This window comes from Chamaea fasciata, unplaced genomic scaffold, assembly GCF_029207755.1.
Source record: "Chamaea fasciata isolate MVZ Bird 193981 ecotype frontalis unplaced genomic scaffold, bChaFas1.0.hap1 SCAF_18, whole genome shotgun sequence".
NCBI classification, from domain to species: domain Eukaryota; kingdom Metazoa; phylum Chordata; class Aves; order Passeriformes; family Sylviidae; genus Chamaea; species Chamaea fasciata.
In genome coordinates, this window is record NW_027094103.1 from 6,477,028 (window position 1) to 6,494,781 (window position 17,754).

The 17,754-nt window shown below is 38.3% G+C and overlaps 1 protein-coding gene across 1 annotated transcript in view; it reads right to left on the reverse strand.

Annotated features, from left to right (window-relative positions):
- Positions 1–7,279: 7,279 nt before the first annotated feature.
- Positions 7,280–17,754, reverse strand: part of TXNRD2 (thioredoxin reductase 2) — a 30,984-nt gene continuing 20,509 nt past the window's right edge. Inside the window, exons 13-17 of the mRNA XM_066200027.1 lie at positions 15,417–15,512; positions 15,116–15,208; positions 14,262–14,333; positions 12,425–12,522; positions 7,280–10,186 (exon numbers count right to left, since the gene is read on the reverse strand). Of these exons, the coding sequence (XP_066056124.1) occupies positions 10,063–10,186; positions 12,425–12,522; positions 14,262–14,333; positions 15,116–15,208; positions 15,417–15,512 (483 nt within the window). The 3' untranslated portion in view covers positions 7,280–10,062. The remainder of the gene's footprint in view (positions 10,187–12,424; positions 12,523–14,261; positions 14,334–15,115; positions 15,209–15,416; positions 15,513–17,754) is intronic.

The following is a 17,754-nucleotide window of genomic DNA, read 5'->3' on the forward strand; positions in this document are numbered from 1 at the left end:
TAATGAAAGATGTATAAAGGGAATCCCAAACTGGAAATATGATCTCTGCTCGAAACTCTTCAACTATTAAAGAATATTCCATGGAAGTACATCAACACAAAGCTGATTCTCAACATGGCTGGGATCCAGTCCTGAGAACCCATCTCCATGAGGGCATCTATACTCCTTGCAGATATTTTTCAGAGCAAGTTGCTCCCAGACGAACTTTACTTTGTGCTGGTACATGGCCAGAGTTTTGTGCCAGTGTAGCTACATCATTGCAGAGCCATTCCCTAAGGCCCAAGAGAACCTCAGTGCAGTAGGAATGCCAGACCTGCTTCTTCCCTAAGCACAGGAGGGAGGCCGGTATGAGAACTGGAGCAAAATCACATACATGACAGTAATGGGAGAAAAAGAAGCAGCGTGCTGGTATAAGCACTAAAAATTTGGCAGAGGCATTCAAATTTATTCCTTGAGTACCCTGTGATGGCCATCCAGCAGCCTCTGCCACCTGTAGCAATTATCTCTTTCCGGACAATTTTAACCAAGGGATGCATTGCATCCTGTGCCATAAAATATGTTTTTCCAAGTCACTACAGTGTCTGTGTGTTGTTCATACAGCAAAGCCGAGATTTGTTTTAAGAATTCAGAGCAGGAAAAGGGGGATACTGGGGAGAGGATAAAAAATTAACACAACCTCAGTGGCCCAGCCATGTGGATGGGAATCACTCTGTCATCCATCATCTTCCTCCTCAGAGAACTGCTTTTCCCCCAGCAAGGCTGCTCCACTGGCTCCCAGGCAGAGGCAATTCTAAGGAAACAGAGATGGCAAAAGCTCAGTGTCTGATAGCAGCGGGGCAGATCTGTCATCAGCACAGAAGGCAGTCATTCCTTGTCGCAGTGGCTGGAGAAAAGAAGATGCAATTAACAATTAGCTTTGGTAAGAGAAGACAAAACCCTTAAAACAGTTTCTACTGCAGCAAATCAGGTCACAGACTTAGGAATTAATGGTTCAAAGTCTTGGTTCTTTCTCTCCTAGATACACTAGAAGACGAAAGAGAGAGTGAATTTCTCCTGCCACTTCGTTCTGGCTGGCTAAGAATTGGGGCTTAGCCATGGAAAAGGGCCAACCTTGCAAGAGTTACAGGAAATGAGAATAGCTTAGCACCATTTCCAAGCAAATTCAGCACACCTTTTCAGCACCAAACTCAGGCTTCTCACCTCAGGAAAAAAAAATAAAAATTGAGGCTTTTCAGTAGATGTTGCATTATTCATTACCAGGAGAGACTAGATTCACATGATTCAGATTATCTGGAGATGTGCAAGGAATATAATCAATTTACATATGCATAAAAGCAGTGTTTCTGGTGCAAAGTCGGGTATCTTCCTCTCTCTAAGACATCTTGTGTGTGGATTAATTCAGACTCTCAAATGACATTAAAGAACCTTGTTCTATTATTTCACAGCCCACAGGTGCATGAGACCAAATCCAGCACAGCCTACAGGCCTAGCTCAACATCCTGCACAGCACTGCCAGCCATTCTCTCCTCCCTCCTTCCCAATCACTTTGGTACTTTGTGCCCTACAATAATTTCCTCTTCAAGTCTCTCTTTTTTTCTCCTTTGTCCATAGCACACTACAAATTATTTGTGGTTGCAGTGATTAATTTCACAACTCACACCTAATTTGACCCTAATAACAGTGCCTGAAAGAGGGACAATTCCTTGTTGATCCAGACAACTTATCACCCCATGAGCACAATAAAAAGGCAGAGCTGGTTATCAGCTGGGAGATGCCCATTAGTATTTTTACAGGCACTGTCAGGAGGTCCCTTATCGAGTGGGGTGAGAGCTGGCATGTACTCCAGGCATGCAGGGGGAGGCAGATTGCTTTCAGCCTGCAAGGCCACACAATATGGGAAGTGGTGGCTTGAAAGAGGAGTGGAAGAATGACAGATGGTTTGTGCCTGTGCGTTTCTTTAGAGGACACCGGGCTCCCGCCATGGGAACAGCGTGGACAGTAAAGGCAGCGACTCGATGTGAAGAGTGACAAAGCAAGTCAGCCACGGATGGCCCGTGGGAGGCCAGAGGAAATGCACCATTAGTCAAAGTTGGAGGAAAAATAAAATGCGATGACAACTGGGCCATTCATGTGCTTCCCCTTCAAGGACTGACCAGACCCTTCACAACTCAAAAGACTCAAGTATCAGCTTCTTTTTCTCTTCAGCCAGCCTAATGTGCACTGGTAGAGTCTGAGGAACTCCCTTGTCACTTACATTAATTCTTATCTTGTTGTTCTTGGCCACACTTCATTGAAGTACAGTGAGGGAGAGTAGTTCAATCAATAATGTAGATCCAAGGGGGCACCCCCCCTCTGCTGTTCCTAGGGATCAACATAATAGCTTAAAGCAAATGTTCACCCGACTTGTGAACTTGGGAAATATTGGGACTTCCAGAATTAAGAGCGTAAGACAATGAGGTGGCCTCACAAGGATGTTTAAGCCCACACATGAACAATCTCATCACTCCAGGGTAGCTTTTAGCACTTTGAGAGTTTGCTACTCAATACAAAAAACTGCAAGACCTCAGAGTTCTCTCTGAGTAACCTCAGTGACAAAAAAGGCAGCCTTGCATTTCACAAGCAAATTTCATCAGATATTCCACTTTGCCACTGTCATGGGAACCCTGAGGCACTGCTGTCACAGCCTGTGAACCTGATGCATTTTGTCATTACAGAAAGATGATGCCCTTCAGAAGGTCCAGCTGTAAACACTCACAAATGGATGATCTCTCATTCTTCAAGGAGGACAATATCACTGCTACGGACAGGACTTAGAATTTATTTAGAATTGCCTCCTCTGTAGCTATGGCCTTTCCAGATTTGGAAAGTACAAGGGAGTTAAAGGAAGATGCAAGCAGAAAATCCCAAAATGCTCTGTTATGAATACATTGAACTTTTACCCCATCACAAGGGACTTCACTTATTAACACTTAAATAGGGCTAAAAGTAGCTAAGTAAAATAGAATGAGCCTCTTGCAAAAAGGTGGAACAAGAAAAATTCAAGGATAACAATTAAATCCTTAATTAAGAAAGAGAACCAAAGTCCTGACTCGAAGCTCTTAGAAACTCTGGATATACACAGAATGAACAAGGACAGAAATGCAAGCTAAGTCTGAAGTGTCAGGAAAACTCTCCTCATTCTCCTGTGTTTGAAATATGTCTAAGAAATAAACTCCATGAAAAGTAAAGAGGCAAAAAATCAGAAGTTGCTGCCATGATTTAATTAAACCTCAGTGTGGTGTAAATTAAATGAAATAACAAAAATATCGTTTGACAATCTAAGAGCCATTTCTTAAGTCTCCAAAGCAGCCTGTGTTCTTTAAATTAATTCCTGTCTGATGATTAATAATTTCTGCTTTCTACATTACAGGAGTCGTTCACCTAAGACAGCCAAACTGAACAGTGCTATCAGTGTGGACACCCTGCTGCCCAAATTGTTGTGCCTAACAACATCTTCCCAATTATCCAGGAGTTTATTGCCAGCAGAACATTATTTGACTCCATTTCTCTAAGGAAAATGCTTGTTTCCTGATGTTCTCAGCTGTGTTTGTACAACTTGCCTTCGTGTGAAGTTGAAAATTAATGCATTTCCTCTCGATCCTTTGAGAGGGAGAAAAGAAAGGAAGACTATCAAGATTAAATAAAAATGCCAAAGCTCAATCCTTTGTCCCCGTTGAACAAAGGTGTTTAAATAAAGATTTCTGAGCTCAACCTCCTGCATAAAGCTAAAAGCTGCTTTCTAACCTGTTGCTCTGACACAGTGTGAACAGAATATTGGTTGGCTGCATTACAGTTCATTCACACATTGGAAGATAAAAGTAAAACAAGCTTTCAATTTTAACTGTTTTGTTGGGAGTATACCATGGAAAAATGCATTTGGGGCTTTCCTCACAGGGAGTCAACAACGAAGGGAACATTGATTTATTTTCTCAATTTTTATTTAAAGCCTAAAGCCTGTCTTTTTTCACAGATTTCTTTCCCTTGATATTTTATTTTCCTGGAGTTACATAATATTCTAATAGACAAGGACTGAAAAGGTATCTATAGCTTAGATTTGTTTGAGTTATGTTACCACCTAGCTAATTCCTTGCAGAGCCTTGGGAAAAAGAGTCTCCTTGTGAAAGATTTAAGTAGAGGGATCTTGGTCTTTGGCTTTATGCTGAAACAAGGAATACCAAGCCTGATTCCCATATTGCTTTAAAGTAAAGGAAAGGAGGACAGAAAAACCCAATGGTCTTTGTATGATCTGAAACAGAACAGGGCAGGAGGTGCAGTAAGGGTATAGTTCATCTTTCATGGAGTGGAAAGGCTTTCCTTAAATAAATGTATTAATATATTGGACATCCTCACTTCCAAACTGCTGAGACTTCTACCTGGAACAATTTCCCCCCACTCCCTCCTTGGAGATGCTGGTTCTGACAGGCTGCACCTCCCAATATCTCTATCCAGCTAACAATGCACAGCACCTTGTTCAAACAAGACTGGTCTTCATTTCACACTCCCCCCCAGGGAATATCCACTTTTCTCTTCATACTATATCTTTCTGACTGATGCAATCAGATTCTGGAAACCTGCCTTATTAGTTTATATTCCAGCTTCTTAGGGAATGATGTTAGTTTTCCATTGTAGGACCAGAAGATTTTAGATGTGCTAGATCTTGTCTCTAAGAAACAACAGAAAAAGTGGCACACACAGTACCATGCTCAGAAATGGACTACAGTGAACAGCATTCCTTGCACAGAAAGTCTAGGGGTTCCAAAAAAAGACACTCCTCAGCCCAACAGTGCCTGAAGCAAGATATTTTACAATTACATTATGAATAAATAAATGTGCATTTTCTTACTTATTCACCTGAGATATTCTGCTTAATTTCTTCATCAGTCCACCACCATAATTATTTTTTCCTAGATCTGTGGTTTACTAAGCCTTTACACTGTGATGGCCAAAGAGTTCCATTATATCCATTAAAGATTAGACAATTTTCCTTTGTTTCCCACAGCAAATGGGATCCCATTCGTGTCCCAAACAGAATGTCAGTAGTTGGAATGATGTTTTCTTAAGATGCATATAAGATTAAAGACTGAAATCAGATGCAGTGTTGCCAAAGCCTTTGTAATATGCATGTTTTTCATGGCAAGATGATTGACAAGAATTGCAGTAAGGTGCTGAAGGGGATATTTCACCTGGCCCATCAAAATTCAATGTAGAGGATTAGAACTAAGAAGAGCTGACAATATTGACTTTGAGAACCACAACGGAAACATAATTAGCTCTTTGACATGTAGTGGACAGAAATATTCAATTTTTAAAAAAATCAGTTAGAGTAATTAAGCATATCTGTTGCGTGCTGCCCTGGGAAAAAGGAAAAAAAAAAAAGAGAAAGAAAAAGGGCCTGCTCTGCTGTTTCCTCTTTTCCCAGTAAAATCCAAGTTTGGCACTAGAATAAATGCATACAAACCCAGCCTTTCTGCTGGAAGAACATCAGGAAAACTTTGTGCATTAAAGTAAAAAACCTCTCTTAAAAGAGAGCACACAGATCTGAAAGGATGAAAAAGTCAATGAATTTTATACGTTTACGTATTGCAAGTTTAGGTATTGCAAAACAAACTGTCTGCACTATGCTTATTAAAGGCATATTTCATGGCCTAATCATAGATGTCTATTGTACCTTTTATGTTTTGAATCATAATTGCAGCCTGTTCCCCAACTGTAATAACGAAAGACATTTTGGCATATGCTTATATTGATTCCCCTTTAACAAAGCACATAAGACACATGCTTGCATCCCACTGAGATTAATGGCCAACCTTAACTTTGAGTACACTGATGTCACTGGCATTTATACAAACGGCCATTTATATGGGCACAGAATTGCCTACTTTGTTAGACAGACATGAGCCTCTGAAGAGAACTCTTCAAACTCAGAAGTCTTTACAATACTCAGCTGCTTTGGTCAGAAGCATTATGGCACCCACGCTTTTTATGTTTTTATCAGAACAACTGTGCTAGCAAAAAAAGGTGTATCTGTTGTACTGAAGTATCTTTTCCAGCTCCTGGTCTGGAATAATCTAAACTGTGGAAACAATTTTCAGTAGATGTAACAAAACACTGTACATGCAGAAATGGGAAAAGGCAAGACTTAATTGTACACAACACCTTGAGAACAAGCTATCATTAAGTATAATATAGATAATGCACTAAATTCTATTCCAAATTTATTTTGTCAGTATGCTCACCTGTTAATTCTTTTTGGGATTAAGTGGTATATGAAAATAAGCAAAAAATAATCAAGATAATGCTTACCTTATTTCTTTTTTTAGCCACTGTTACTAGCTATCCTAATTAGTTAGAACCTGCAATGAAATATTTCAGGAAATTTAAAAAAAATGAAAAATGCAGAAATAGAAATACCTTCACACAGACTGAAGTCAATATTCATTCTCAGCATCAAATCCAGGGCATATACTGAGGCAATACTAAACTAGCCTGTTTCAGAAGCTCAGTATGACCTGACTTTATGGGAACTTCTCATCAAAATCAGTGGACTTAAAGATAAAAGAAAATTGAGATTAATTAAACAATGTACTCCCTTACTTTTTTGACAGAGAAGTTTCTCAAAGTTCTAAATATATTTTGCTAGTCAGTTCTCTATTAATTTTCTAATATTTTTACCTAGCAGTACCCACAGCTACTAACTTGGCTTTGTAGATATGAATTTTCTCCACTCTGTGTTCTAGTTTAAACCCAAAAATGAACAGCTTATGTAAAATACTGTAGCCCTGTATAATCCTCTGACTGCACTCAGGGAGTTTACTCTTGACAAGACTTCAAGAAGTAAAATGAACAGCTTATGTAGAATACTGTAGCCCTGTATAATGCTCTGACTGCACTCAGGGAGTTTACTCTTGACAAGACTTCAAGAAGTATGTCAGCGTACAGGGACAATGAAAATACCTGTTAGACCTCGTTAGCTGGAGTAAACAAGACAATATCTGAACCCATACTTACCCAGTCTACAGGTTCTCTTAATTTAAATTTAAATAAGAGGCCATCCAGCCTGGAAAAATCTCAGTGGTTATTCAACTTACATACAGATACAGAGAAGTATCAACATTTTCTTAATAAAAGGTCTGAGTCTGTCTATTTCTTCATTTCCTTAATACATACTACAACCAAGAGAGACAGCATTAAGATCAAAAATTATATCTATTGTAAGCAGAAATCATATGTACAAAATTAAGCAAGTGCAACCACACATTTATTAGAAAAAATATTCTTTATTCATTAATTAATTCACAACACAATAAATATTGGGATCAGATATAAGAGGGACCCAGCAAAGCTCAGACTTGTTTGCACCACAGTGTGGTTTGACAAACAAGTCCTCATCAGCTGGCATCCTAAGGAGCCTGACTACATTTTTGTTTGTACATTTTCACATGCAATCAGTAAGTTGCAATGTAAATCAATTGCTTCAATTTACATTAGTCAGGCTTTTAAAAACAATTCTTAAGCACCATCCCTGGTGAATCCTTCAGGAAAGAAAGCACAATCACAATATTTGTCATTATTTGGTCTCGCTGTTGATTCTGACATTATTTTGTAGGTGGGATTGTGTGTTTAGTTTTACTTCAGGGGGCAACAGCACTTTCCACTAAATGAGGAACAGAACCAGGCTGCTGTTGAAGAGACAGGAACAATTTTATGCAGGCCACTCAGCAGTTCTAAAACCAAGACAGTTCTGTTTCTTCTGAAAACCATGACATGCCTTAGTTTCACACTCCATATACACTGAGGACACATTTCCCTGAGATCTCTCTATTTGCTGTCCCAAATAATTAATTTGAACTTTATGATGAATGAAATTAATTAATCTTTCCATTGATTTTTATGTTTGATGCACTGGTAGGGCAGAGAAGAGAAGCAGATTTTATATGGTTAAACACCAATGCTTTCATTTTTGGGAAACAAAAGGAACTATAGGAAATCACCGGAAAGAAAATCTTACATGCATAAACGTTAAGAGTTTTGTCAGAGGCAAACTTCTTCTCACAGCAAAATCTATTAGGCTGTATCTCCATACTTTGAATTATTAAGTAAAACATTTTAAGAAACCCTAATTTACTCTGAACTCTTTTTTTGTAACAGTTGACGAAAATCTAGCAAGTATCTTGGCTGCATCATACGCAAAAGGCCCTTTATTAAAGGAAACAGAAACTTCTGAATGTGCAGGTATGCACCTATTTAGAGAGATATAAAGTTTTCATCGTTCCTTCTAAAGGCAGCTTCAAAATTCAGGTGTTGTTTCAACAACACTTCCAATCCAAATTATTTCTTGTCAACGACAAACCTACAGATGACTTCACAGATGAAAAATGGCATCAGCAGATCTGATAGGAAATGCCACTTGGAGTCCAACTGTATCACTTCTTCCTATTTTATGGACCAGCAACATGGACCAAAGAAAAAAAAATCAGGAAAATTTGTAGAGAAAACATTTAGGATTCCTTTTGTTGTTGTTTAAGTTAAAATAGCAGATACATACATAATCATCAGGCTTCTTCAAAACTGCAACAAATTTGGAATGAAAATAACAAATTCCACACATAAAACACTGACATCAATTAACTGCAAAAAGGATAAATTTTGTTTCACCTGAAGCTGGTCTCTTCCAATGGGCACTGTTCTGCTGTAAAGGGTGCAAGAATCTGTGACTGTGCACATCAAAATATTGCAACTGCGACTGGGATTGAAATTCAGTGCAGTTCGGTTTGTGTTTGCCTTTGTCAGGCTCCCTCCTTAACAGGGCTCTCCACAAGAAGCTTCCCTCTCAGATTTGTTCCTCTCCTTCCACAGATGAGCCAGCACCTCCCCCTTCTGGAGAGCACGAAAATCAGCAGGAATTTGCAACTGGGTAATTAATGCTTTCTTACTGGGGCTAGTACACGAAAAAAAAAAAAGAAGAAAAGGTTGCAGATGATTATTTTATCTCTTTGCTCAGGGCAGGATCATTTCTTTTCTGGATCACTGCTTAATTTAGTTCCCTTCAGTAACGTGCTTTATTAAAGCCAGACATAAGTCAGTTCAGATACTGTCTCCAGCTCATCAGGAAGAAAGTCTTAAAAACAAAGCAAGAAAATATTTCAGTGTCAGCCATATTTCTGCATTCTATAAAACAGAAAACGCTGCATAAGGTGGATTATTAGAGGGTTTTACCCTACTTGTTAGCTTAATATATGCTGTTCAAGCAGTAATTTGTGAGATGGGTCAATTTAGTTTGGACTGAGCTGAATTAAAACTTTCAGGAGTAGGCAGAGGCACGGCCATAAAATCCAACTCTTCCTTCAGCACCTCTGAGATCATTCATTCTCAGTCCTCACCATAACACTGTGACCAGGCTGTTACTGATTAATCCATTGTGATTCTTCCAGCAGCAGTACAGCTTCAGGTGATTTTCTATTAAATTCCTTTACATATGACATTTTAAAGGAAAAAAAAGTCTAATGATGACTGCTTACCCTTTGTTACCCACTCCAGCAGCTTGTTTCCACTAGTGAATGTAGAGTCTCAGAGTTCAGTATTAGAATCAATAATGAGCAATCCAAGCGTGCAGGACAAAGCATCCCACCAAACTTCTAAAGGATGCCCAGGCTGATTTCCAGCATCTGAGACGACTCTGCCGGCAGTCACTCGTGCCAACAGGGAAACCCAAACAACAACTGCTTCATTTGTGGATGGCCTCAGATGTCACGGGCTTTAGTTATATTTACATATAGAATACTGTGATTATTCCCTAGCTCCCAGCAACTGAAGAACTTTAGGCACTTAAAAAGAGAGATTTGTTGCTGCAGGACTACATTGCTTTTAGAACTGTGATGGTGCAAAATTTTTTGGCTGTGAGAAAAAGCTCTCTACAAGGAGAACAAGAAAGATTCCTGTAACCTGAACCATTTAAGTGCCCCCTTTTTTTTTACAAATATGTTTTGTGCTTTTTTTCCTTCTTTCCAGGGACGGTATTTAACCTCAGCAGCCTGTGACTGTTGCATCCAGGCCAGAACGTTTTGTAATGTGCAGCTTGGTAACTTCTTCAGCACAGGTGGGGTGAATGCCAACTGTCTTCATCATCTGAGGATACGTAGCACCACATCTACAAAAAAATGACCGACAAAGTCAAATGCTATTCACTTGAAGCAGCTACAAGGTCCTAAAACATCGAAGTAATTCTGTTCCTGTCCATTTGAACAGGTAAAGGAGTTGCATTTGTTCTTCAAACAATGCTATTATTTCTCAGGCACTTACACAACACGTAGACGCCCAGCTTCCCAACAGTGAGGTAGGAAAGAATTGTCGTAAGAGTTGAGACAGAGAGAATGAGGCAATTCACCCTAAGTCACAACTGAGCCTATGGCAAAAACATATGACAAAACTGCAACCTTCAGCTTTTCTTGTACATACATGTGTGTTTCACTAACTCCAGATGGAAAAAAATGCACACATACACACAGAGGAAGAAAATCTTAATTAGAACTGTTGGGAAGAATCTGCTGAAGGAAATAATACCAGAATATTCTTCCATGAACTTAAAAGTCTCTGGTGCTTACACTGAACATATCAATGTTATAAGTAAGGGAAAAAAAGTCTCTTATTTGAAAAAATTAAGCAAACAAGCAAACAAAACCCACCAAAAACCCCCTTGTGCTACAATCCTACTTGCTTAATTCCCTTACTTGTCCAGCAACATTCATAAGACTTGATGAATTTCTTTTGAACTGCTATTCCTGGCAAGCCATGCTGTAAGAATAGCTGAAATGGCCCTGAATTTAAGGATTGTGTCAAGCTCTCTATGGAATAATATCTCCCTCTACAAAATACAGGGAAGGAAGCCATAGATGCCTTCTGGTGTCTCCACTTATATTCAAAAAAGCACTGACAAGCAAAAGATCTTTGCTGACCACAGATGTTACTGGAGTGCTGGGTGGGGAGGGAAGATGAAAACTCATCCTTCAAAGAGGCTGAAGCAAGACCTAATATTTGCAAAGGATAAGGACAGTTTTTACAATGGGGATTCTACATTGAAAGCTCTGGATTTGTGAAATGCAGTAGAAACCAATACAGGAATCTGACCTGCTGAAAACCTCTTACTGTGGCTAAAGTTTTCATTTCCCTCAAGCAAGGCAGAAAAGCACTCCAGTTTCATGTGCTTCCTTTTCAATGGTTATTTTGGATAAAACTTCAAAACAATGACATCCTAAGAAATGTACTTCTAGAATCTATACCACTTGGCAATTAATGGACTACAAACACATGTTGAAAATGTGTACTGAGGGTACACTGCAATCAGTGATTTCCAAGATATTCCTCAAAAGATACTTGTGGTCCTGCTTTCTTAATGCTTTCTGCTTTTCATTTATAATAGTCACTCACAACTGCAGGACTAAAACTGCAGTAAAATGGTGATCAAATTTAGGAAAATGAACTGACACCACAACTGGCAATAATTTATGATGTCCCAGAATACTTTCTTTGAAGAGGGAGTTAAAAATTATAATTTTGTAATGTCAATATAGGAATCAACATTTCTGAAGATGTGAATCAGCAATAAGAAGGGGAAAGGAAAAAAAAAAACAAATAAGAAATAATTGTAGCACACAAAAAGCATAGCAAGAATTTTCCATTTAACCAGAGAGGACTGAGAATCACTCCTTACTCCTTCAAATGGAGAACTTCTATATTAATATTTGAGCAAAATCTTAAACAAGATCAGATCACAAAGGATGAGTTTTTTATCGCAATTATCAGATCGCTTCAACAAAAGTATGTTCCCTCTCCCATCATCCTAGACATGTTTCTTTTTTACTACACTATATTTACTTTATACCCCAGCAATTTAAGAATTCATGCAAACCTTGCTGAACTTTTAAGAAGTCATGGCTGTGCAAATTTGAAGATGAGATCAGGAAAGGAAATGTTTGGCAGGTGTAAAGAAAGGTTTTTCTGAAAAGCACAAATATATTTTTAAAGAAGTAACTTGCAAAACTGCATGGTGATCTCCTATCCTGTGCACAGAATGCAAAAGAAGCTACACTGAAAAAACTAACATTAGTTAAGTTAATGGTTAATTCCATTTTTTGCTTTAACTATATCAAATCAACAATATATTTTCCTCAATTGTTCCCTAACTACATCCAGTATTACAGTAACTAAATCCAGTACATCTTAATGAAGAACTGCAGAATTTTTGGTGAAAATATGTGCAATACTCCATAAAAGTAACAAAAAGCATGCATTCTTTATAGTGTTGCCAAAACTAGGCAGCTATCTTTTATAATCTTACAATAACTTAAGAAGCAGGCTTTAGAAGCTGGAGACATTCTTTTGTACTTACTTGATTCCAAGAGCAAATCCTTGAATAACTTCGCCTGCATTTGGTCCAATGAAATGAAGGCCAAGTATTCGTTGCTCCCTCTCTCGTAAGCACACCATCTGAAAACAATACATCACAGAAAGATCTTTTCTTAGAACACTTAAAGATAAGGCATGAAGATGAATTAAATGAAACTGGAGTGCCCCAAGATCCTATAGTTCAGCTGTTTATTTCCAGTGTGCCAAAAACTTATGCACTTGCTTGAGGTCTTACTGACTTCAATAGGTCTTACTCTTATTGTCCTTAAGCACTTTCCTGAATTGAAGTTTATTAGTGTATTTCTTTCAGACTTGAGGGAGCCACTGACAACAATAATTTCTGGTGTCGAATACTTTGTTGTTTGCCGTTTGTATGAAATCCTCAAAGTACTTTCTGTAGTCTGGAGACCAGACCAGTGCTCTTTTCCACTGAGTGGCCACCTCAGCATTTCTCCAAGCCTGTGCAGTTGTTTTCATCAGCTGTATTTTCACAGATGACCACTGCCAGTTCCAGGATATTTTGTGCCTTTGTGACTCAGTCACTAAACACTTAGAGCAGCATGTTTGGTGAGATACATTTACCACATGGGGCACATAACCTAAAAAGGAGCTGAACCTCAGAAGCAGCCAAAGATGAAGGTTAATAAGTATCTATGAGAGCCTGAGTCATTGCACACTTAATTTTTATTAGAGAACTTAATGAAAACGTTTTAGTAAGGACACCATCTTTATAATTATGAAAAGAAAGTCAGTCTCTCCCTGCATCCTCCCATCAAGCATTCAAGTATCACTAATCTATTAAGTTCTGCTATTCAGTAAAAGCTTAAATTCTTTCATCAGGAATGCCAGGAACAGCAGAAATCCTGATGTGGGACTTTAAATATTAAGGCGTTTTAAAGGAGAAGTTCTTGCAGTAGAGTTTGAAAGACTCAAGTTAAATGTTTGTTTATGTGTTTTGAGAGTTTAGTAGGGACTAAGTATCAGCCAACAACTATTACGCTGTTAGTACTTCACTCTTAAACATTTACTCTAATTGACATAATTCAAAGGGAATAGATTAAATTTAGTATCATCACCTTTGTTACACCAGTACCTGTGACACTTAAGGCAAGCATTTACATCAATCAGAGGTGACAAAATACAGTCAGAAAAACTGATTGCAATTATTGTCAGTGGACATTCCTTACAAAACAGTAACAATATAATATTGTATAATATAATTGATGGACACATTTATGCACCAAAAGACTGTTCCCTGATGATGAGGAGAAAAGGAAGAAAAAGAAAACTATGATATATTCTACCAACACTACACTTCATCTTATCTAAGATTCTCCACTGTAGGCAAGAGCATCAAAAACCTTTCCAACACTGAAACAACTGGATTGCTACAGACGGCCCTTTTCAGGTCTGGTACTTTGGTCTAAACCAGGAGTTTTTTTGTTTTTATAAGCAGAGACCAAATAGTTACTGTCATTTTGTAAGCCTTATGGTTGATTTTTGAAGGTGTCACACTTTTGGCAAAACCTGTCAATATAAATATTACATGTAACCAGTTAAGAACTTTGCTGGGAGAAGTAGAGATTGATCTCTGTGAAATCTGAAGTATTTCTTAGGACCTTAAAAGCAGTTCAGAGATGGTATTTATCAGCAGAATGTCAGTTCTGAAAAATGCCAATATCTGTATAGCAATTTCAACATGCCTGTTACCAAGAAAATTCCCATCTTGAGATGTTTTTTTGCCAAATAGTGTTCTTTAAAGTCGGCTGTACCATATCCTGTCTTAAGTTAAAAGAAATTTAAAAGCCCACAAAACTCACTTTCATATAGCACTGAGTTGCATCTCTTTCAGCCACTGTAAACTCTAAAGGTTTGTAATATGCATGGTACACCTGGCAGGAAAAACAACAACATTTTGTGTTAGAGAGTACTATTATGTCAAAACCTGGTACTTATTACTATAATAACTACTATTACTACATATTTATACCTTTGTACAAAAATTGATTTGTTTATAACCTGTTAGTTATTTTAAAGAAAAATACGGAAAGCACAGTAAGAGCTTAACACAAGAGCTTAACCTTTTTCAGAGAATGATTAGATTAAAAACAAAACTGAAAAAACCCTCACAAATAATGCTACTCAGACTAATGCACCAAATTAAAGGGGGAAAAAATAGCATTTTTAAGCTTCTCCCAAAGGTCCAATGCTTTGTTTACTGAAAATAATGAAATCCAAGAATATTTTCATATCTATAATAATGCATCCCACAACAAAATCCAAACTGTAATTTTTGCATTCTGAATCATAAATTCTTCTTTTCTCATTAACGATTTTCCCTGGGGCAAGTGAGTAAGAGTAACACAACATATCTTTCCAAGGGTAACTTGTAGAAAGCAACAATACCATTATTGAATGATGCTGCACAATGTAACTTGCTAAAATGGCAGCTACTTTAAAGCTGTCACACCCTAACAGTGGTTTTAAACCCAGTAACAGTTCCTATTGTGAGCTGCTGCAATCCCACTGAAGTTCTGAGCACTTCTGGAGACACCAACTCCCTGTAAGCACAGTACCTTGGGGACCAAAAGTCTGACCTGATACAGCAGTGAAAATTCTGCCTTTCCACAGGGCAACTCTGACAGCAGCTAGGAAATTAAACATGTTTTCATACCTCAATATTATCTGATCCATGACGCTGCACAGCCGCTTCTTCCGACAGGCCAACACAACCATATTCCAAGGGAGTGAAGACTGTGGTGGGCACCTGCTCAGGAGGAAGCAGAAGGTGTTACTGCTGAACCACGTGCAGCAGCTGCCTGCCAGACACTTGTGCACAACTGAGAGGTGCAGCTCAGGCACACACCTCCGCTTTGGCTGCTGTCAAGGCTGGTGACAAGAGCAATTCCTTTAAAATTATTTAAAAGGAAAAAAGCCGAAGATTGTTCTTAGTGAAGAAAGACATAACAACTCACATTGTCATAGTCCATCAGCTCTGAAGATTGGCCAAAAAGACGCTGAGCCAGCAGTTTTCCTGCAGCTATTGCTGTGGGTGTTAATTCAGGACGGCCCTAAGAAGACAGCACAAAGCTTTGTTTGAACTTAAGGACAAGCAGCATCCAAAGATTTCTCCTGGGACAATGGTCAGAGGAAAGCCAAATCGTTGGAATTCCAGCTTGGTAGCCAGGGCTCCAAATAGAAAAAGCAATAATAATTTCTGTCCAAGCATGCTTTAAAGTCTGAGTTTACTATCTGTCTTAATGGGGGGAAAGTGTCACAAATACGTCAAATCTTTATATCTTATCATGCCACCTCTTGAAAAGCAGCACATACTCCCGTGCTGACTGTTCACTTCACCCCTTTTCTCCAAAGTAAGCCATGAGGAAATTTTTCAAAGTGCCTTTTTAAATCAAGAAGAGCCTAGTTTAAAGCAACAGTGTTTTTATAATATCAGACCTTTAAAAAAAATTTATCTGACACATTTTTACAGAATACAGACACAAAACCTAGCTATTTGTAGACACTATTACTGACTTCCTCTGTTGGTCCTGGACTGGAAAAGTGGAACACTGTTTCACTACACTGTGACCTAAAGGGTGAGCTGGTCCTGGTCTCAGGCTCTGCTATTACAGAGGGGCTTGAAAGAGATTGCTATTGGCAAATGTAAACTTCCTGCAAGTGAGAAATGGAATGACAGCAGGATATGACCAGGATGTGCTCCAGCTCAAGCCATCAGTCCTGGCTACTTTTTACATCCAAACAGGGCGGTATATGTGCCAGAACCCTACTAATCTGAGTGCTGGCACAGCACCACTGGAGCATCAGAACTTCAGAGCTGGTTTTAAAGAACTTGCAAGTTTCTGAAAATTGAAGTAAGGTATTTGCAAGGGAATATTTTCAAGGTCCAGGGAGACCAGTCCATATAGGTTAATAAGACTGAAAAAATCCCATAAATCAAATTAAAAAACCCTATTTGTTAAGAGTTCATCCAAGACATGTCATCAAAATGCTTGTCTGACATGAGAAAAGAGGTCACAAATTCTGAAGGAATGACGTGGAAATGTAAGAAGGCCGTAACTGAGAAACGCTTTTGTGGCCCAACATGAAATGCTTTATAAAATGTGTGAAGTTTTGATTCAAACACGTCCCATTTAGATACAACATTTGTCACACTCCTGCAAAGCCCCACTTGGAGTCATTCAATAAGCTCTCTAAACCAGTTCTCAGCAGAAAATAAAGTAAGGATTCCTCATCACACACATTCAAAGTTTTCCACTTTTTTTCATAATCCTAAAGTTTTTTAGTATTTACTGGAATCCATTCTTCTTTACCAGCTTATCTTTTCTTGTATGTTGGTAGACAGACTCTGTACATGGTATTGACTACCATTTTCTTCAGTACACAGACCATACTAATTATCTACATATTAACCGGCATCTAGGCTTTTATCTGTACTAATAACCACTTAAAAGTTCAGTTGCAAAAATACAATCTGAAATGTTTTATCTAACCTGATAACAGAAATCACAACTGTAATTGTTGATGAAGGCTAATCTATTTTTCCTCCACTGCTCATGACAAATCACAAAGCTGCAAGTCTATCCCTTTTTCCTTCTAACATTCATCAAGTCACAATTTCTCAAATCCAGCATCTTGATTTTCAAGTCTCTAAATGTAATTTACCAGATGAAATTTGTTTTTTTCTTATACACATTTGCCTGAAACATGCCTGCCAATCATTTCTGTAGCAGGAAATATATGTTGTTTTGGCATTCCAGAAATGAATAGGAGATTGGAACGAGAGATAAAATTGTGAAAGCACTGCCATGCATTCCATAAAACCCAACTAATTACTAAAACATCCATGCAGATAAAGCCCAATTCCTCATAAACAATGACTTAAAGACCTTCCTTGGTAAATATTTGAAATGAACATTCACTTTGCAGTCATGTGTAGAACTACTCTGCTGATAATTATGGATATGAATTGTTCGTAAGAATCCTCCAATGGATTATACATTTAACCGAGATGGTCCTAAGAGAGTTTAAAAAGCTTTGAAGTAATGTGTATTTGTTCTAACACAACTCTTTCTGGTCTCATTTCTATTCAAAGCAACATACTGTACATTCCACTTTCTCTACACATCTTTGTTGTAACAACCTTTGAAATATGACAGATGTAGAGAGGCCTGACCATGTGATAAACCTCCTTCTGAGAAAATGTCTTTATAGTGTGTGCCATGCTTTTCAACAAGAACACTACTGGAGGAAGGATTTTAACACAGAGTTTGTACCAGCACTGAAAAAAAGAAT